The sequence below is a fragment of the Alosa alosa genome, chromosome 21 (genome assembly GCF_017589495.1).
Source record: "Alosa alosa isolate M-15738 ecotype Scorff River chromosome 21, AALO_Geno_1.1, whole genome shotgun sequence".
Classification (NCBI taxonomy): Eukaryota; Metazoa; Chordata; class Actinopteri; order Clupeiformes; family Clupeidae; genus Alosa; species Alosa alosa.
The window spans coordinates 13,919,163-13,940,866 of NC_063209.1; the positions used below are offsets into that span (position 1 = coordinate 13,919,163).

General features: G+C 42.7%; 2 protein-coding genes and 1 long non-coding RNA gene across 5 annotated transcripts; 2 read left to right on the plus strand and 1 right to left on the minus strand.

Moving 5' to 3' along the window:
- Positions 1-408: 408 nt before the first annotated feature.
- On the minus strand, positions 409-10,557 carry slc38a7 (solute carrier family 38 member 7). Of its 2 annotated transcripts, none has more exons than XM_048231985.1 (12): positions 10,208-10,555; positions 6,704-7,228; positions 5,925-5,978; positions 5,644-5,788; positions 4,986-5,130; positions 4,657-4,755; positions 4,497-4,554; positions 4,016-4,130; positions 3,357-3,504; positions 2,158-2,357; positions 1,949-2,000; positions 409-1,753 (listed from the first exon to the last, which is right to left on the minus strand). In XM_048231985.1, exons 2-12 carry the CDS (start codon positions 6,965-6,967, stop codon positions 1,636-1,638), a joined length of 1,398 nt encoding a protein of 465 aa, XP_048087942.1. In that variant the 5' UTR covers positions 6,968-7,228; positions 10,208-10,555; the 3' UTR covers positions 409-1,635. The 2 variants fall into 2 exon arrangements, with proteins under 2 accessions (XP_048087942.1, XP_048087943.1); XM_048231986.1 differs by having other exon boundaries at positions 1,612-1,753; positions 2,268-2,357; positions 10,208-10,557.
- A 6,845-nt stretch (positions 10,558-17,402) lies between these two features.
- LOC125286639 (transcription factor Adf-1-like) lies at positions 17,403-19,223 on the plus strand. Of its 2 annotated transcripts, none has more exons than XM_048231850.1 (2): positions 17,403-17,815; positions 18,486-19,223. In XM_048231850.1, exons 1-2 carry the CDS (start codon positions 17,482-17,484, stop codon positions 18,893-18,895), a joined length of 744 nt encoding a protein of 247 aa, XP_048087807.1. In that variant the 5' UTR covers positions 17,403-17,481; the 3' UTR covers positions 18,896-19,223. The 2 variants fall into 2 exon arrangements, with proteins under 2 accessions (XP_048087807.1, XP_048087808.1); XM_048231851.1 differs by having other exon boundaries at positions 17,404-17,815; positions 18,504-19,223.
- A 1,062-nt stretch (positions 19,224-20,285) lies between these two features.
- Positions 20,286-21,564, plus strand: LOC125286903. The gene is made up of 3 exons (XR_007192254.1): positions 20,286-20,325; positions 21,196-21,290; positions 21,487-21,564. It is a non-coding gene; the product is annotated as an uncharacterized LOC125286903 (long non-coding RNA).
- Positions 21,565-21,704: the final 140 nt, after the last annotated feature.

Sequence of the window (21,704 nt, forward strand, 5' to 3'; positions counted from 1 at the left end):
CTCAAAATATTAGAATAAAGAATTTGTAACATGTTAACCCGAGAAGAGCTGTAATCAACAAATTAAGTTAAAACGCTAACCATGGTTTCCTGAGCCTTAATTTTCCATTCTGGGCAGGGCAAGGGACTTTTCCACAATATGTACCTATAGGTTGGTTCAGTGATCTAGGTCTAAAATTGAATAGACTTGTAATGTGAACTTTTACAACCTAGTGTATAATAGTGTCCATTACACCTGAGGCTGTGCTTATTGCTTCTAATAGGAAAGTTTGGCTATGTCAAGTAGAAATGTTATCATGCTGCACACATCCACACAATTATCCAAAGGAGAGTGCAAATAACTACAACTACATAAAATCAAATTTCACAATCTTTCCAATGTTCACTGAAACAAGGACAGACAATACTGTTGGGTATCAGGTTTTTTTATTCTTTCAAGTGTCATTAGATTTTTCCCATAGAAACTGTAAAGCCATTTAGACCAATACAAGGCCCAATACTTGTTCACATCCACATTCAATAATACACTAGAGTTCTGAGTATCAACACTGATGTACAGGTTGGGTTGCAGTGTCAATGATTCCGAGTCTCCTTCCACAAAAAGGAGGGGAAACAACAGGTGTGTCATTACCACCGTTTCAAGTTAAAATAAGGCAAAGTGCAGACTAACATTCATCAAAACAAAAATAAAAAATAAATGTTCAGCACGGCCATGATGGCCTAGGTCGAGATTTGAGACACTCGTTCCAGAGAGTTCCACTGATTGCTTTTACATCCAACAGTCAAATAATTTGTAAGAATGAGGTCATTCAACCCGTTTGGAAGCAGAACTTTCCCTCCACTGACTAGTATCGGAATGCTAAACTAACCAATCACTATTCATCTCATTATTACATAATTATCGGTTATCATGGTAACCAAATATAGCCCCTGAAGACAAAATCCCTTTGATTAAAATGAATAATGGTCCCTTCCCCAGGGAAACCATGGCTTTCAACCACGCTAGACAAACATGATTCAGTCAAGTCTACTGCTCAGTAAAAACACACTTTGGCTGTACATTACACACCCCAATTCTCCTGTTGGCCCTGGAGGAGAAAACCCCTACAAATAATGCATTTATACAAAAACAAAAACACACTCACACACACTCACACATGAATAGGTGCAGAGGTCACAGGTGAAAGAGCAGTATGTGTGATGACTGTGGTAGGGCTCAGGGTCAACACATGCTGGACCTGAGGTCAAAAAGTCATGTAAAAACACCCAAGGCAACTCCTCCTCCTCCATTGTAATGTTTGGACATCCAGACAAGGATTAATACTTAAAGGATTATTAAAGGATTAATACTTACTAGTCTTCACTTTAGTAAACATTAAAATCAGATAAATAGTGTTTAAAAAGTAACTGATGCCACAATTCTCTGTTGTCAGTCTCCTTCTCTAGTGCGTGTGTGTTTCATTAATGAGACATTTGACAAAGGGTGGCATGCTGCATGCAGATTGTGTTTGTGTGTGTGTGTGTCAGCAGTCTGCTGATGCCTCTCTTCTCCTCTTCTCTTTGTGAACTGTCCTACTCTGAAGTTCCTGCTTCCTCAACCAATCAGCAGCATGTTGATGAGGTCAGTGCTTTTGGCCTATGAGCCGTCAGAATGGTCGATGATGTCATGGTAGATGGAATTAGTAGTGGTTTGTCCAAAGATGAAGGCTCCGAGGGTAACCATGACGATCCCGTAAACCACCAGAGCATTCCAACTTCAAGGATAGAGCAGACAAAAAAAAGAGGTGATAAACAATAAATTATTTAATTTCCATAATGATAATTTGTGTGTGTGTATATTATGTCAGACAAGACAAGACAAGGCCGTAAGGAAAGCTTATGATAACATACTGTATGTGTAAACATGAGTGAGTGTGTGTGTTTGGATAGTTAAAAAAGGTAAGATTTACCTGGCTGATCTAGCATCAGTTTCAGACAGCTTAGCCTGAATCAAACATAGACCTGAGAGAGAGAGAGAGAGAGAGAGAGAGAGAGAGAGAGAGAGAGAGAGAGATTGTTTTACATCTATTAGGATAGAGCACTGGGTAAGCAGAGAGAGCAGCACATCACTACTAATGGCCTTCTCAAGATGATGATGATGATGATGATGGTCACACACCCGGGAAGACAAAGATGAAGCAGGCGGCGAGTCCGCCGATGAGGGAGATCACACGGCCGATGTCGGGGATGAAGAGGGCGAGGACAAGTGTGAGGAAGAACCAGACTAACGTCTGCAGTAGACGCCGACGTCGCTCACGCGCTACATCCACCTCCACCTGCTCGCCATGGAAACGCAGCCACAGCCCCTCCAGCACCGCCCTAAACACACACGCGCGCCCACACACGCACGCCCACACACACACACACACACACACACACACACACACACACACACACACACGAGGGTTTGTCTGGATGTATGTCTGGAGTACATTTTTGCATGATCACAACTTCACTACTCCATATGACCGTGACCTTTGACCCTATGACATTGAAAATACCTATCTTCTGGCCTTTATGGTGATTAAGAATGCCAGGTTTGATGAAGATCCTCCAACATGCAAATGAAAATCTCACTATATATATTCAACTCATTTTGAAGAGGGGGTCTATTTAAGAGCTGTAAACTCACAAAGCTACCAGATCCAAATTGATATCATGCAGATATATACTCTAGGCATATATAAAAGGTAGCTTTTGGGGAAAATATGTCCGTCCAAGTCATAGTGAAACCCTCATTTTAGGGGCCCTCCAGAGTGTAGGTGACACACACACGCAGAAACGGCGGGAACAGGACGTTTATTGTAAGCAGACAGAATGTCACCTTACAACAGCAAATAGTGTACCTAACTACCGTAATCATTCCCCAATGATACATCTTGATTGAATAAGGCCATATCACTACCGTTCTGGACCCCCAATCAATTTCACCCAGGCGTTAATGTATATTCTGGCATTTTAATTAGCAACTAGTATCTTAGATCTGGGCTTCGTTCATTACCTTGGCTTCACTGTGCAACACTGTGCTGTGCTGTGCATACAACAGAGCTACAGAACTCTGTTGTTAAATCCAGAATAAAGAACTCTTCTTTCGCAAGCCAGCCTCAAGTTTTTACCTGCTCTTAACTATACTGGAATCTACTCGGTCAACGGTGTTTCCATTTGGAATTAAGGAGACAATTTGAATAGCATTCTTCACTACGTATGACACACTACTCTTTAGTCCTTCTTTAAACACTGTATTCAGTGTCAATGGCACAGATGAGTAACACACACACACACGGCCAGACACAGACACAGACACACACCTGCCCTTACCTGCCACAAAAGTGCAGAATGGGGTAGGAAGTGACCACACAGATGACGATGAACGCTCGGGCAATTGCCACGGCAACATCATTAGAAGGGTATGACATCAGCACGTCCTGATTGACGTTGGAGCCGAATGACAGGAAGCCACACACACCTGCAAATCAAGCCCCGCCCCACGAGCTTAAACCATCAAACTTGAATACAACATGCAGTACACCATGAAAAACCTCACACAACACAACACACTAATCAAATACAACATGCAGTACACCAACACACCTATAAGCACTCATTTACACATGCACACACACACACACACCTCATAAGACTGTCATCCCCCACACACATGTATACATGCACACAGACACAAATACACAAACTTGTTCACTTTTTGCTTTTTCTTTCTCGGTCTCTCCCTCTTGCTCACACATACACACAAACTTGCTTACACTTGCTTTTCTGTCGCACACACACACGCATACACACACACACTTGCTTTTATCTCTCTCTCTCTCTCACACACACACAATTGCTTTTATCACACACACACACACACACACACACAATTGCTTTGATCACACACACACACACACAATTGCTTTTATCACACACACACACAATTGCTTTTATCACACACACACACACACACACACACACACACACACCTGTGCCGGTATAGACAAAGAGGCAGATGATCATGCCAACTGTGACCACGCCCCCCCAGGGCTTTATGTCCCGCCTCCTCATGCTGTTAAAGACAGGAACGCTACTGATGTGACACTGAAAGAGAGAGAGAGAGAGAGAGAAAGGGAGAAAGAAAGAAAGGCAGAAAGAAAGAAAGAAAGAAAGAAAATAAGAGAGGAGGGAGAGAGAATATAAAAACATATGGGAGATATATGGGAGCAGGGACAGCAGAGTGAGTGATATGGGAGAAGAGAGAAAGAGAGAAAAAGAGAGGGCAAGAGATCAAGGAGACAAACAGTACAGTGTGTTATTCAATAACCAGTGACATCCAGTCAGTCACATGCAGTACTTAAAGACCAAACACACACACACACACACACACACACACACACAAACACTTAATGTCATTTCAAGTCAGACACATCTCAGGTGCTGTTCTCTCCCTGCAGTGGCAATCCACACCTGGAAGCCAAAACAGATGGTAGGCATGGCATTAAACACAGCAGTCCAGTCTGACGGTCTGAAAAACAAAACAAAAAAGAATGAGATTTCAACTTCAATTCCCATAAACTTTTGTGCACCAGGCAGTACTGGAGAGAACTATGGAAAATGTGGTTCTTACCGGGTAGGGATGTACCCTGGGGTCACCTCAGGATCAGGCCAGATGTACTTAACGATGACCACGATGGTGACGTACCAAGTGCCAATCACACTCAGTGCGCTGCGATGAAAACAACAGAGCGGTCCAGTCAGCCAGTGACATCAATACAACAAAAATATCTGGCCAATCACAGAGCAGAGCAGCAAACACAATAGAACACCCCAGGGCAAGAAAGGGGGAGTGTTCTAGAGATCCTCTCCAAACGTCAGGTCAGCTCAGAGGCAGTCCAGGGAGCATGTATGTGTGTGTGTGTGTGTGTGTGTGTGTGTGTGAGAGAGAGTGTGTCGTACCTGGCATACTTCTGGAAGCCAATCTCTTTGGGGATGGACAGCGGCAGGATGACCAGTACTGCTGTCATGGCGATGGTAAACTTCCTGTCAGTGTACCAGTGAGCGTTCACCACTGCTTCAGACTCCTTCGCAATCGCACCGATCACTACACACACACACAGACACAGACACTTGCAGTTGAGTTCCTGAATGAGAGAGAAACTGTTTTAGACCTGTTTCACTTTAACTACCTCTAAACAATGTGGTGCCTTCTCATGTTAGAAGGAAGCTGTACTGTCAGTCAGTAAACATTGGTCAATTTCAATTTCAATTTATTGTGCTTATAGAGCGCCAAAACATTACACATGTATCATGGCGCTTTACAGAATGTAGGCAATCAGAGAAGGAAGAGAGGAAGAAAAGAAAAGAAAGAAAAGAAAGAAGTGGTCGTAGTGTTATCCAGTTGCGATAACAAATAATGTTATTTGCAAATGCATGCTTGGTGCCGCCCTTTGATTTGGGCCATTTTCATTACTCGTAGCCAGACCCTTAATCTTTCTGATTTGGGTCTGGATGTCAAGCTAGCAATTCCTTTGGAAACCACAGCTCTTACATCCCCTGACTATTTTATACTGAGGGATTTTTTCAGTGTGTGTGCATGTGTTGGTTTGTGTCTTACACTTGTCCAGCTGGTCCCCGATGATGATGAGGAAGGCGATGCAGGTGCCGAAGGTGTAGACGGCGATGGCCACCTCACACACCACCCCCATGAAGCGGCCACACACGGCCCGCACCACCTCCTGATATGTGCCCTCATTACTGACCTGCACATTCACACACTCATTAATCACACTGCTGCAAGTGAGTGTGTGTAGTGTGTGTGTGTGTGTGTGTATACAAGTGTATGTATGTGTGTGTGTGTGTGTGTGTGTGTGTGTGTGTGTGTGTATACATACTCACCTGTGAACAATATGCCAGGATGACAAGTCCAGTGATAATGAACACCATCATGATCTGTAAACAGGTAGTGAGGTCATCATTAATTCTTTTTATACACCCATTTGACTATTGTCTGTCTGTCTGTCTGTCTGTCTGTCTGTCTGTCTGTCTGTCTGTCTGTCTGTCTGTCTGTCTGTCTGTCTGTCTGTCTGTCTACTCCTACTGCTGATCCAAATGCTTCCTACCCACTGGAAACCTCACGAGAGGAAGTAGTGTGGATGTCACAAGAGCAAAATTGCTTGTGTGAGCATACCCCTTACACCCACCCACACACACACACACACACTGAAGGTCAGGGTCCCTTCACACAAGGCCAAACTCTGGTTCAGACCAGGGCCAGATCAGTGCATGTGGCAGTACATTTTCTCTTCTTTCTTTGTGTGTGTGTGTGTGTGTGTGAGAGGATGTACCTGATACACAAATAGAGTAGAAGTACCTGATAGAATAAAAGAGTGTGTATGTGTGTATGTATGAACGTGTCTGTGTCTGTGTGTGTGTGTGAGAGAGAGTGCGTGTGCGTGAGTGTGTGTGTGAGTATGTGTGCTTAGTGTGAGTGTGTGTGTGTGTGTGAGAGTGTTTGTGAGTGTGTGTATGTGTGAGTAGGCGAGTACCTGAGAGAGTGTGTGTGTGTGTGTGTGTGTGTGTGTGTGTGTGTGTGTGTGTGTATGTGGCGAGTACCTGAGAGTGTGTGTGTGTGTGTGTGTGTGTGTGTGTGTGTGTGTGTGTGTGTGTATTCTCACCATCTGCGTGATCAGTCCGGCGCTGATACCTCCAGCCATGTTGAAAGAGGCAGGGAAGTTGAGTAGCCCCGCCCCCAGAGCAGCATTGACCACGATGAAGACGGCCGCCACCGCAGAAGTCCCGCCCCTGCAGGTCTCTGGTTGGATGGGCAGCGCCTCTCTGTCCACGCTGGGACTCTGGAGAAGCCGCGCCCTCTCACCAGCGTCGTCACTCAGTCGCCAATCGCCACCTTCGCTGTTCACAGCCATGTCCGCTCGCGACATGATGGACAACAGACACACACACAGACACACTAGAGGTGCTGAGGGAGGGCTTTGGCCAAACCGGGTGGGTGGGTGGGTGGTGCTTAGGTCAGTCTGCAATGAGTCAAGGTCTAAAGGAACGTTCAGGAGATTTTACCATGGAGACAAAACATTGCTATAGGGATGGGACCTGGATCACACACACACACAAACACCTGACGCACACAAAGGGCGACTTCTTTAGAGCAACCTGGCAACACACACACACACAGACACAACGTCCTGTGGAAAAGCAGAGAAGGGGGAGAGAACACATAATTATACATTGTGAACAGTGGACACAGGGGGTGCTTTCACCTTATCACACAAAGCATTCCTGCACTGATTACTGGATGCTACAATTACATAATTTAGCTGACTTGGCTCATTCTGCAAACTGCCATGTCAACATTCTTATCAGGTTCAGTTCCCCTGACAAACAGGAACTCATGTCACGGGGGCACTCGAAGTGGCATAATTAACATTGCTGCGTGACTATCACGCAACTATTTTACCGTGCGTGGAATGCATGGGCAAGATGCACACGAGGGCTGGATCTGAAATGCCTACCATAACTGACAGACACACGCGCGCTAACCCTGCAACTGCAACTCTGCAGTCAGTGAATCTATCATCTCGAGTGTCAGGAGATGAACAGCGGCTTGACACCAAATAACTCACCCAGAAGTTCTATGCAATGACGTTCTGCTGCAACTCAGGACTCCCTGGACAAATGAGCGCACTAGCGAAATGGCTGAGGTTATCACCACATATAGGCTACCAAAATACACTGAATCCATTATCATGCAATGGGGCCATTATAAAGTGGGATTGTTTTCATAAGACTGGACTCACGACTTTACATGAAGTGAGGTTTTCGGGTCAAACTTAACCAGCCATCCCTTCAGTTTGATCTCGCAAACTAATCAACAACTGGATGTCTCAAAACTGAAGTAATTATATTTGGTAAAAAGTAGGGGTGTAACGGTTCATGTATTCGTATTGAACCGAAACGGTACGGGCGTCACGGTTCGGTGCATGAATTTACACGGAGAATACACGGTATAAAAAAACATAAAACTCGTGTGCGTATTAATTAATGTCATGCGCAATTACTGTTAAGTAGCGAGAGTTACTGGAGTTCTTTAGCGACACCTAACGCTAATCTGTAGCCTCGCCTTAGCTCTGAAGCTCTGATTGGCGCTTATGTTTTTTTTGTCAGGTCGTTGGTCGAGTCAGTCAGATAGTAGCACTAAGGTGACGACACACATTAGAGGATCCGCTGGTCTCTTCGCAAGTTTAAAACTTCAGTTACAGTAGTACAGGCGAGAGAGTGGTGGATAAGAAACTTTGTGTCGGCGTTGTTCAGCGGTTGTTGGGTATGTGAGTGGAAATATATTCTACACATGTTCGAAGCAATCACCCAGATGATGTAGGCTACCAATCACCGAAATGAGAAAAAAAAAAAAAACTTCCCCTGCGCTTCACCAGCCTTTGGATACACATACAAATGAGCCAAAAACCTATGGCTTAAATTAAATGATTTCGTAATGACAGAAAGCCATGTAAATCGCGTGGTAATTACCTTTATGTTGGGGTAACTTGTAACTTCTCACATGAGGAGCTGGTAGTGTTAAGTGCATAGACAGTAAGTGTCAACGCTAACCAGGCTAATAAACAAACCATGCTACAGTGAGTTAACGTAGAAGGGCAAAGTCATGTGACTTCTAGTTGTAGTCTGTTTATGAAATGAAAGGAGCAATTTCGTTTTTTAAAAGAAGGCAAAATAGTGTGATATTTTCACAGTTAGTAGGCTAGATTATTACTGTACACACACTGAAAATACTGAGGCAAATTGTAGACCCTTCCATATACAACTAAACACAGATGTTGAAGGTCTTGCTTAAGTGGATTTTTAAAAATCATTATTCTATGTAATTTGCACTTTCAGAAATAATGCTGTAGGCCTATTTTAAGTTTTATAGCTGATTGTCTTATTTTGTTTACAACTTACAGATGGAGTCTGGGTACTTATTGTACTGTTTAGCCTACATCTTACACACTTCAAGCTGTTGCAGATAGCTCAGGGAAGAGACTGTATGACACTAGGTGGTACAGCCTGATACATGCACAATAAAAAAAATTGCTTTCTGCATTTTTGGTTTTGCTTTTCCCTCCATTGTACCAAACTCGTACCGAACCGTGATGTCCAAACCGAGGTATGAACCAAACCGTGACTTCTGTGTCCCGTTACACCCCTAGTAAAAAGGAGGAAAGACTTAGGGTTGCCACTCTCCTTGAGACAAAAGGGTTGAAAGCAAAGGATACTGTTAAAAATCATTCATTGACAGTGATCTAAATTTCAACAGCCACATGAAAGCAATAACTAAATTAGCTTTTTACCACCTCAAAATATTGCCAAATTTAGAGGGCTGATGTCAAAGATGATTTAGAAAAACTCACTCATGCATTTATCTCCAGCAGAGTTGATTACTGCAGTGGGCTTTTCACAGGCCTTCCTAAAAATACTATCAAACAGCTTCAGGTGATACAAAATGCAGCAGCCAGAGTTCTCACAAAAAACTAAAAGAACTGACCACATTCCAATTCCTAAGTTCCGGCACTGCCTTCCAGTAAGAAACAGAATTGACTTTAAAGCACTACTGCTTGTTTATAAATCAGTAATGGAGCAGGACCTAAATACATGCTTCAGCGGTACACAACCTTCTCGACCTCTCAGGTCTCAGGAGAAAAACCTGTTAGTAAAAACTAAACACGGTGAAGCAGCTTTTAGCTATGCGGTTCAGAAGACATCAAGGCCCCAACTGTAGCCAGTTTTAAATCTAGACTTAAAGACCTGTTCTCAGATGCCTTCTGCTACCTTCACTGAGTTACAATTTGCCTTTAAATTATTCTACCTTGTGTCTATTATTTTGTCTTTTAATTATTCTTTATTTTTAAATGATTTTACCTTGTGCATTTTATGTTTTCTTTTTTATTATGATCTTTACCTTTTAAACTATTCTTTGACTGTTGGCTTTCTATGCTTTTTATTTATGTAAAGCACATTGAATGACCTAAATGCGCTTGATTTGACTCGCATCACTACGGTCCTGCTACAACCGCCCAACAAACAACAACCAATGAAGGACAACACATCGCCATCAACAACTCTTTCATGACAGCTATCACATTTACAGAGCTATCTCAGTTCATACATACCAGTAAAACGGGTAAAGAAATGCCAATAGGAACAGAAGTCCTGGCTGATCTATCTCACAAAGACCAGGCTGGCTGTCATCCACTAGTGCCTTCTGCGAGCGAGACGTTTGTTATTGTTAGCGAAGCAGCCAAGTCGGTCTGTTCTGTTCCTTTTTTTCAATAATCAGCCAGTCTCGTATTCCCACGGGACCCACAGCAAATCCACCGCAGCAACGTCAAAGTCACTAGAGTTTCAAACGTGTAAAAGGGGTTGTTGACAGAATGTTTTAGGACACAGACGTTAAAAGTCTCGCCAGAGCGCTAAATCTGAGAAGTGCTGTGCCACTACTGCTGATAAAGCACCGCAACACGTGACGAATGGTCATGTGATTCAAAGTCGGTGACATCATCAGTTGAAAGCAATAGACCGAAAGTAGCCTAGATAGGTGTCAACTTTCACAACCTACATGATTGATCTAGATGGCCTACATTTTCCTTCACACGTGTTAATGCATTTATTTAGAAGTGAAACGCCCACGCTCAAAAAGGAAAAACGATAAACTTATCCTATGGCCTAGCCCGTGCCCCCCCTCAAAAAGGCAGGCTTTTGACTAACAGAATGACCTATGTCTCTGCCAACATGTCTTTTCAGTTGTGTGTCTGTAGTTTTATCCTATATGTTGAGCTGCCCTTCAAGCAACCACAGCTACTGGAGCTCTTTAGAAATAGCCTATTGTGAAATGTAAATATGAGAGGGGTACGATGAACTGCATGGACTCATGATTTTGGAAACAGCTCCTTGTCTCACCTGTCCTCTCCCTGATCGGGCAGAGGTCTGGGGCACAGATCAGTCTAGCACAGCTACTTAGGCCAAACTTCAGACAACCTGTCTGTCAGAATAATGGACACTTTAGACCCATATCCTCCCCTAACGGGATAGTTTATCAAGAATGTGCTTTTGTGGCTCTGAGTGGAATGTGATTAGAACTCAATAGAATGGTGATTGTCATGATGTTTGTCACATGGGCCTAAGATTGGATGGGAAACCATAACAGACCTAAAGGTACAAAGGCCTCTTCTTACTACAAGGATACAAGGATTTACACATGCATATAGTTTATTGTCAAATGCATATATGTCTACTGTCAGCCTATTTGTGCATTAATGGGGTAAAAGTGCAGTGAAAAGAGGGTTTAGTAGATTAAGTGGCAAAGGGCTGCTATTTGGGATTGGGTGGGGGCACCAACAAAGGGAGCACCCAAGAGCAGGGGCAAGGAAAACTCCTTACCAAGGAAGAAACCTTGGGCAGATCCACGGCTCAAGCAGAACCCAACTGCCAGGGGGTCTTGGTATGACAGGGGAGATATGATGTGGGGATGGGCAGTGTGCAATATGTGTGTTGGGGGAAGCTTCCTCATGAGACAATGTGTGTATGGGGCGGGGACTTACTATTGCAAGCAGAGTACTGTATGCATGTGTGGTGTGTGTGTGTGTGTAGTGGGCAGTGTGCTGTAAGTATGTAGAGGATGTGTGTTGGAGAAGATCCTGTAGACAATGTGCTGTGTATGTAGGGGCAGTGTGCAGCAAGTTTGTAGAGGAGGCTTACTGTAGCAAGCAGTGTGTTGTATGTATGTGAAGTGATGACAGTGATGATGTAAGTGTGTGTGTGTGTTGGGGGTGGGGGCAGAAAGGCTGGGCAATCAGGGACATGGGTAGATGGAGGAGAAATCAAAAATAATAAATAAAAAGTTCTATGGAGATGTGCAAAAGTTGGAGAAAGTCAGATATGTGTGTGTGTGTGTGTGTGTGTGTGTGTGTGTGTGTGTTTTGGCGTGTGATGAAATAATAAAATAAATAAAAAAAGGTCTGTAGCATAGGAGAGGGATGTAAAAGTGCTAAAAGTCTTGTGGTGTGTGTGTGTGGGGGGGGGGGGGGGTTACTGGGGGGTTGTCCAGCTACTGATGGACATACTGAGCGGTACTGAATCTGAATCAGAATCAGCTTTATTGGCCAGGTTTGTGTAAACAAACAAGGAATGTTTTAGTTATATTGTGCAGCAAATGTGTGTGTGTGTGTCTGAGAGAAAGAGAGGGAATGTGTGAGTGTTTGTGTGTATGTGTATGTGTGTGTGTGTGTCTGGGGAGGAGGATGCATGGGGATTAAACCTGACTAATGCAAGCCGTTTCCGGTTGGCCATTCTTTGGGTTTCTGGTGAGTGATACCCGGAAGTCTGCAAAGGGTGATGATCACTTCTGTGAAGTGATTTAATCAGTCACCTGTCTGAGAACGTAGGTGGCAAAGTAAACGAAATGCATATAAATCCACATGAGTGAGTCTGATTGGGTCTGTACAAAACACTCATATGTTCCCAAACCCATGGATTGAGAGGCAACTCAAAGTTATTATATAATAAAATATAATGTGATGCAGAGGGAAGAATAACAAGGATGAATATAACATCTGGCAAGTGGAAAGAATGTCATCCATCTGCATAATGTACGCTACAGCCATTGACTTAGATATAATAACACACAGGGTTTTTTAAAGGTAAAGGTCCCCTGAAGAGTTTTTTTTTACTTTATAATAACACATATACTTTTAAATACTCTTATAACACACTCTTTTTGGGGGCTTTTTGCCTTTATTCAGATAGGAAAGTGAAGACTGACAGGAAGGAAGTAAGTGGGAGAGAGAGATGGGGTGGGATCGGGAAATGACCGCAGGTCAGATTCGAACTTTGGTGCCCGTAGACATTTGGACCTGTAGAAGCTCATGGTATGGGCGTGTAGCCTGTTGATCCACAGTGCCCCTATAATACTATATTAATAGGGCGAACACACTTCTGCCACACTCTGAGCAGCTCTTATTGTTTGTAAAACAGCCAAGTTTCTGTTTGGGCAAGTACACTGAAACTTTGTTGCAAAAGACACATATTTAGTTTGTTTATTATTGCGCTTCTCAACTGTAGGGGGACCCCTTTAACAGCATGCAGTTAGTCCACTAACCATAAGAGGGCAATATAATATGTAACACCAACAGCAGCAGAGATGTCAAGATGGGAAACAGCACCTGTCCCAGGGCCAGCCATGAAACAGCAGGTATCCAAACCACCACCAGCCATGTGGACCTGAAAACAACTGAGAGTTGGTTCTGATGCTGAAAGTGATTCTGCTGTGACTCTTTTGATCACAAAGTCCTCTAGAGACAGTGCAGCCTCATAGCTCAGAAACTGAAAATAGAAACAGAAAAGAGTGAGTGAGGTGTGCCTTTTCTGTGCTCCTGCATGGTGTAGCCTATAATCAGTTAAACATTTGTGTGTGTGTGTGTGTGTGTGTGATCAAAATCAAAAACTATGCAAAAACTGCATGATGATCATTGTCTGGTGATTGTGCTGCTTTAGGCATGGATACAGATAGCAGCACTGTGCGATATGACAAACGCAAAGGCTCTATAGACCCTTTCAAGAGAGTTCCATTATCAGTATCATAGTTGGCCCCACAAGACTTCCTTTTTAACATTCCATATTATCTTAATGCAGAGGAAGTAGATTGGGGCCTAAATAGAACGTTCAAGCATTGTTTTTGTTTTTATTGTTGAAAGGGTCAGCTGTGGCACATACTGTAAATTGACAGCACCAAAAAATGTGTTGCAACCGATTCCTATGGCAGTTGTTTTAATAACTTGAATTGAACATTCTGCATGCCGATATGGACACTTGGCATCCGAAAGTCAGCCAGTCCCCTGAACTTTGATTTCACAATGGGATAGCCAGGCTACTTAAAATGTATTCCACTACAGAATACAGAATGACCAAACTAAACTGCAACAAAACTAATTTTACCTTCTACATTCTCTGAGAGGTTTTTCATTTAGGCTATCAGAGAAGGAAAGACAAATGAGCCATCTGAGAGATACATAGGCTATAGGCCTACATGGTGCGGTTAAAATAATATTTGCATTTGAATTTGAAAAGTCTTGGCCTTCATGTTATAATAATTTAAAATGTAATCCTTTAAATGTGTCTATGTAGGCTAACTGTATTCCAAATACCACCCATTTAAATGTTATAACCTACCTGTATTTTTATTTATTATTTTTGATTTCTCCTCCATCTACCCATGTCCTTGATTGCCTAGCCTTTCTGCCCCACCCCCAACACACACACTTACATCATCACTGTCATCACTTCACATACATACAGCACACTGCTTGCTACAGTAAGCCTCCTCTACATACTTGCTGCACACTGCCCCCCCCCCCACCCCACATACACAGCACATTGTCTTCAGGATCTTCTCCAACACACATCCTCTACATACTTACAGCACACTGCCCCCACCTACCCACACACACACTACACACACACACATACACAGTCACTGCTCCACTCCCCCCCGCCCACACACATCTTCACTGTCATCACTCACATACATTACATACAGTACTCTGCTTGCAATAGTAAGTCCCTGCCCCTACATACACAGCACATTATTTCATCAGGAAGCTTCTCCAACACACATCCCCAACATACTTACAGCACACTGCCCCAATACACAGCACATTGTGTCTCATGAGGAAGCTTCTCAACACACATATTGCACACTGCCCTCTCCCCCACATACACAGCACACTATCCCATCTCCCCTGTCATCCCCCAACACACACACACACCAAGACCCCTGGCAGTTGGGTTAGCCCCTTGAGCCGTGGATCTGCCCAAGGTTTCTTCCCTTGGTAAAGGGAGTTTTCCCTGCCCCTGTTGCTCTTAGGTGCTCCTTGTTGGTGCCCCCACCCAATCCCAATCCTCCCCACCTTTTTTATGCAGCCCTTGCCATGCAGCCCCCTTCTACTGCACTTTTACCCCATTAATGCACAAATAGGCTGACACCAGACATAATTTCACTGCATTTCTTACTTCCAGTAACTATATGCATGTGACAATAAACTTCCTTGTATCCTTGTATCCTTGTATTTAAATAGCCTACTCATTTGTATTTTTAAATTCCAGAATATGTATTCTGTTACGAATTGCCTATTTAAAATCGTCTGCTGCCTACTTAATTTACCAGGAACGCTGCGCATCAATTCGGTCTCTAAGGCCCCACTTTCAGCATCAGAACCAACTCTCAGTTGTTTCAGGTCCACATGGCTGGTGGTGGTTTGGATACCTGCTGTTTTCATGGCTGGCCCTGGGACAGGTGCTGTTTCCATCTTGACATCTCTGCTGCTGTTGGTGTTACATATTATATTGCCCTCTTTATGGTTAGTGGACTAACTGCATGCTGTTAAAGGGGTCCCCCACAGTTGAGAAGCGCAATAATAAACAAACTAAATATGTGTCTTTTGCAACAAAGTTTCAGTGTACTTTGCCCAAACAGAAACTTTTGGCTGTTTTACAAACAATAAGAGCTGCTCAGAGTGTGGCAGAAGTGTGTTAAGCCCTATTAATATAGTATTATAGGGGCACTGTGGATCAACAGGCTACACCCATACCATGAGCTTCTACAGGTCCAAATGTCTACGGGCACCAAAGTTCGAATCTGACCTGCGGTCATTTCCCGATCCCACCCCATCTCTCTCTCCCACTTACTTCCTTCCTGTCAGTCTTCACTTTCCTATCTGAATAAAAGGCAAAAAAGCCCCCAAAAGAGTGTGTTATAAGAGTATTTAAAAGTATATGTGTTATTATAAAGTAAAAAAAAACTCTTCAGGGGACCTTTACCTTTAAAAAACCCTGTGTGTTATTATATCTAAGTCAATGGCTGTAGCGTACATTATGCAGATGGATGACATTCTTTCCACTTGCCAGATGTTATATTCATCCTTGTTATTCTTCCTCTGCATCACATTATATTTTATTATATAATAACTTTGAGTTGCCTCTCAATCCATGGGTTTGGGAACATATGCTGTTTGTACAGACCCAATCAGACTCACTCATGTGGATTTATATGCATTTCGTTTACTTTGCCACCTACGTTCTCAGACAGGTGACTGATTAAATCACTTCACAGAAGTGATCATCACCCTTTGCAGACTTCCGGGTATCACTCACCAGAAACCCAAAGAATGGCCAACCGGAAACAGCTTGCATTAGTCAGGTTTAATCCCCCATGCATCCTCCCTCCCCAGACACACACACACACATACACATACACATAAACACAAACACCTCACACATTCTTTCTCTCAGACACACACACACATTTGCTGCACAATATAACTAAAACATTCCTTGTTTGTTTACGCAAACCTGGCCAATAAAGCTGATTCTGATTCAGATTCAGTACCGCTCAGTATGTCCATCAGTAGCTGGACAACCCCCCAGTAACCCCCCACACACACACACACCACAAGACTTTTAGCACTTTTACATCCCTCTCCCTATGCTACAGACCTTTTATTTATTTTTATTATTTCATCACACGTCAGAACACACACACACACACATATCTGACTTTCTCCAACTTTTGCACATCTCCATAGAACATTTTATTTATTATTTTTGATTTCTCCTCCATCTACCCATGTCCTTGATTGCCTAGCCTTTCTGCCCCCACCCCCCCAACACACACACACTTACATCATCACTGTCATCACTTCACATACATACAACACACTGCTTGCTACAGTAAGCCTCCCCTACATACTTGCTGCACACTGCCCCCTACATACACAGCACATTGTCTACAGGATCTTCTCCAACACACATCCTCTACATACTTTACAGCACACTGCCCACTGCACACACACACAGTCACTGCTCCACTCCCTCCATACACACACATCTTCACTGTCATCACTCACATACATCATACATACAGTACTCTGCTTTGCAATAGTAAGTCCCTGCCCCTGCCCCATTAATGCAATAAATAGGCTGACACCAGACATAATTTCACTGCATTTCTTACTTCCAGTAACTATATGCATGTGACAATAAACTTCCTTGTATCCTTGTATCCTTGTATTTAAATAGCCTACTCATTTGTATTTTAAATTCCAGAATATGTATTCTGTTACGAATTGCCTATTTAAAATCGTCTGCTGCCTACGAATTTACCAGGAACGCGCATCAATTCGGTCTCTGCGTCCGTTGAGTGTGGAAAATAAAACTGGACCAAGTTTATAAAGTCTACTGATGCTCTAACAAGGACGAACAATGCGTCTGCAAATACGGGTGACGTACAACTCTTGATCAACGGATGTGCGCAAGGCTCGATGCGGATGTCCGCGTGTGCTTACCCGCCACTACGCTACAAGGGCACAACGTGCGCTTGCGCTTCTTAAACAAAATGGACATTGAATTTGATGAGAAGTTGTGTGAGGAGGTCCGTCGCTATCCGCACCTGTACAATCCGTCTTTAAAACAATATAAAGACTTGCAGGCATGCAATAAGTCGTGGCGGGAAATTTCTCAGACTTTGGGAAGAGAAGAGATTCTGTGTCGGAATAAATGGAAATATTTAAGAGACAGATTTGTGAAGGCAAAGAAGATGCTCAGGGGGCGAAGTAGCGATGACGGGAACGTTCCTCGCATGTTCTCACTTTTGAGCTGGCTCTCCGATTATGTGAATCACCGGGTCCGCGACCGGGACCGAAATCATGAGTTCCGGCGTTCGACCAGAGGTACGTGAATCAAATTGATGTCTATAATGTTGGGGTTATGATGGGTAACTTTTGATAGGCTGTAGCATATCATTTTTGTTTTGTTTACATTTTATGGACAAAAAGATTCAGGCTATGCAAATACACATAGCACAAATATAAGGATAAAGAGTTATTAACTAATTTGGCAATGCCCTATAAGCCAGACAAGACATTTCTCTGTCTCCCAAAAGTCAGGAATAGCTCAAGGTTACATCACCTCAGGGAACATTTTTCTCTCTGAGACTTGACAAACTGAAAGTACCCAAGCGCAACTCACGTTTTATAGTGGTATAGCATGCAGTCTATTCACTTAGCTGATCTGAACTGAACTGAAACAGCTGAATAAGTTTCATACGTCTTTTAAGGCACCGTTCAGCTTCTTGACTCTGTACTGTTACCTGGAAAGTCTGAAGAGGTTGCTGTGGACTTTGGTGAAGTCATCACTGATAAATTATATTGACGGAACAATTAATGTAATTGGCAATTAATCATTTTGTATCGGAAGGGGACAGGATGCCTATGTGATTGGCTATGAAATTAAACAGGTTTTAACAGGTAACACTGTGATTTGTGTGTGCTTGGGGGGCTACCTGTTAGAGACTATGTTTGAATAAATCTGGCCTCCATTATGATTCTAGCATGCCCTCAGTTCTGTTCTCTTCCCCAGGGAACTCTACTCCATCTCTGCTGCCAGTGACTCCATCTCCAGCTGCGCCTCCAACAGCAGGGCTACCACCCGTGACCTCCGCCTCAGCCTCCCCCCAGTCGCCCCTCAGCCCGGCCTCCTCAGTGTCCACCGGTGACTCACCGTTCTCCACCACCTCCACGTCCCGGAAGAGGAAATCCTCGTCCAGCGTCATGGAGGACGCCCTCCTCCGCCTGCTCCAACAGAACGATCGCACCAGAGACAGCCAGAGTCAGAGGGAGGAGCAGCGCTTTGGGATGATGGTGGCGGACATGCTGGCCAAGCTTCCAGTTCCTGAGCGCATGGAGGCGCAGTTTGAAATCTACCAGCTTCTTTATCTGAAGCAGAAGAAAGTATTTGAAAAGAGCCAGTAATCTGACAATAATGTATTATTGAAGACTTTTGTAAATATTTTTTTGTAAAAAATAGATTTACTGCTTTTTATATTTTATTTGATTCAACGTATACATTTGCATATTTGCTAGAAGATTGTCTACTGTTTTAGAAAAATTGTAAAGATTAAGATCATATAATCCACTTAAAAAAATAATTGATTAGACTACTGTGGCCAGAGGCCTTTAATGAAAACAGTCAGAGCAGTTCATATTCATTATGTAAATACCACACCGTCTTCACTGAAATCTAAATACAACAAGAAATGTACTCCGGCCTCCACTGATACTGCCATCTGGGAAATAAAACTCTGACGCTCAGTCTGTGGAATAGATCCTTTACTTTTTACCACAATACTCTCTGCAAGTAACACATCCTATTTTATAACCTCTTCAGGAGTTAGGCAAAATAACCAGGATTTCAGATACACAAGAGAGGTCTTCAAATCCTTGTGCTACAGGTAGGGGATTTCCCACTGCGGTCAATCAACAACCAAATCTATTTAACATCAAACGCAAAATCACCAACACAGCAATCTTTGTGGGCAAAACACATGACCAACAGAGCAGCCTTCAAGAGCATGTCACTGTGGCTATCAAGCAGGCACCGACCTTCATCGGTGCCCATGACAACTCCAGAGGGCGTCCCAGAGCCACCACCCTTCACCACACTCATGATGGGTACTCTACCAACAAATACCAACACATTAGATAATTCCTCTTCTTTGCTGTGGCCATTTTTGATATATTTCCCTCTGAAATATGGTCAATGTAGACAATAAGAAAAAAATATTCATATAAACTTTACATATTTGTTCTTAAAGGCACACTATGCAAGATTTTCACCTTTATGAAGCCAATTTGATGGTAAACGAACTTGTAACAGTTGAATTGTTCACCTAGCATAGCTATACAGCAAAGACATAGCGAGTCCCTACCGAGAAAACCAGCCATGCAACTTCCAAGAGTGGCGCCCCACCAAAACTCGCGAGAATCTGAAACATTACCTTGTCAGTAGATATAGCTCTTTGGAGTTTTTCCCTGTTATTAATCCTTCACCTTCGCAACAAAAGCATTTGCATTGTGTAGGCTACACTGTAAAAAATGAATCCTGGTGCCAAGGAAATTACACACAAAAATCAAGTATGACTTAATTTCTTGAAGCAGTCAGTCGCCTTAAAAAATAACTATTATGTTTTCCCCAAATAAATCCAACTACATTTCCAGGAGAAATATATTCAGAGAAAAATGTTCCCTAAAAGAATTGTGGGAAATTGCACAATTTCTCGCTGATAAATGTGCAGCCTTTTCCTCAAATATTTTGAACATCTGAAAAACGTCCCTTCAGTTGAGATTTTGAAAAGAATGCCTCAAGACGGACGCCATTGAAGTTCAGCATGGAATAGTAAAAGGTAAAGTATTTTGTTCCTACTTGTGAAAGCTAGCATGAAACCTACTACAAATATACAATTAAGTAATGTCACATCACAGGTATATATTTTCATACCAACGTGTTTGACCTACTAGGAAATATTGGTGAAGTTAGCTTAACAGTAGCAAGGTCGCTAACGTTAGCTGTAGAAGCTAGCTGCTACTCAGATGGTTGGTAAACTAACCAGCAAGCTAACCTTAACTTCGGTAGGTTATATTATAACCTTATCAATTTCAAATGGCCAAGTTTATCATCATTTGTAATACTTGGGACACTCTAAACTGACATTAATATATTATTGAGCTCGAATTTATGTCTTAATCTTTTGTAAACTTAATTTGAAAATGGTTGGTTGGAATTTTAATAGCCACTGAGGGGAATAGCTAACATGCTAACGTAGCTGGTTAACATTAGTTAGCCAGGACTCCACTGTTCTAAGCGATCTAGTGTGGTGTCAAATGCTTGTCTGGCACTAAAGGGATCTGTTGACTGACTAATAACGTTAGCTGAGACCACCAGGGCATTCTTTTAGGCATTTGTAGCATACACGGTGTAAGGTAACTGTTGGTGTTGTTGGTTAAGGTTAGGTGCATTGTCCATTCTCAGTAATAGTATTGATATTAGTTAAGTGTCTGTTGGTTTTATTTGGGTTATTTAGCGATTATGTTAACATATTTGAACACAAAACACTTCTGTTTGTCTGCGGTTAAAACATTTGGTAGCCTACATGGTAAAATGATGTCAGGATGAATTTTGGAAGTCCTTTGCTAGTTAAGTTAGTTGATATACTGCTGATAGTCAATTGTGGTTCTTGTGTTTATATAATTATGGATTTTGTTTGTTTTAACAGGGTTGGCAAAATGCTCATCAAGGTCCAGTACCGTGGACTAAAAAAGTACCTCAAACTGCAGCCTGGTTTTTCTTATGAAAGTTTCATTGAAGAAGGTAAGGTTTTATGTGAGCTTAGCTAATACATTTAAAATCCATGTTTGCATGCATCTGATATCAGATCACTTGGCCAGTGGGTAAGGTAAAAAAGATTTTGTTACCCTTTAGTTGAATTAAATTAACTAAAATTGGAAACTGAATTTCTTAAATTCTTAAAGCAACCCTTTAAGATTCCAATTTTGTGTTTTTGCAGAATTTGTGCCAGCAGGTTCTTCTACTCTAAATTCTTCACTTTTCTGAAGTGATATGGAGAGGTCCTCTTCAAACAAAGGGCATCAATCTCCTGGTGCAGGAGAGAACACCTCTGCCATAGGGATGCAGCAGAAAAGGCCAAATGGGTGAGCATTTAAAATTAAAATCTCACTAGGAAAAATCCTTGTCTGTCCTCCAAATGGAAGCCTGGCCCGTGTT

Coding starts and splice junctions, on each gene's coding strand:
- slc38a7 (XM_048231985.1), bottom strand. CDS start 6,967: ATGTCGCGAGCGGACATGGCTGTGAACAGCGAAGGTGGCGATTGGCGA. Junction 2,358..3,356: donor ATTCTGCACTTTTGTGGCAG/GTAAGGGCAGGT, acceptor GTGTGTGTTTAG/GGCGGTGCTGGAGGGGCTGT. Junction 1,754..1,948: donor ACTGATGCTAGATCAGCCAG/GTAAATCTTACC, acceptor CTATCCTTGAAG/TTGGAATGCTCTGGTGGTTT.
- LOC125286639 (XM_048231850.1), top strand. CDS start 17,482: ATGGACATTGAATTTGATGAGAAGTTGTGTGAGGAGGTCCGTCGCTAT. Junction 17,816..18,485: donor GTTCCGGCGTTCGACCAGAG/GTACGTGAATCA, acceptor GCATGCCCTCAG/TTCTGTTCTCTTCCCCAGGG.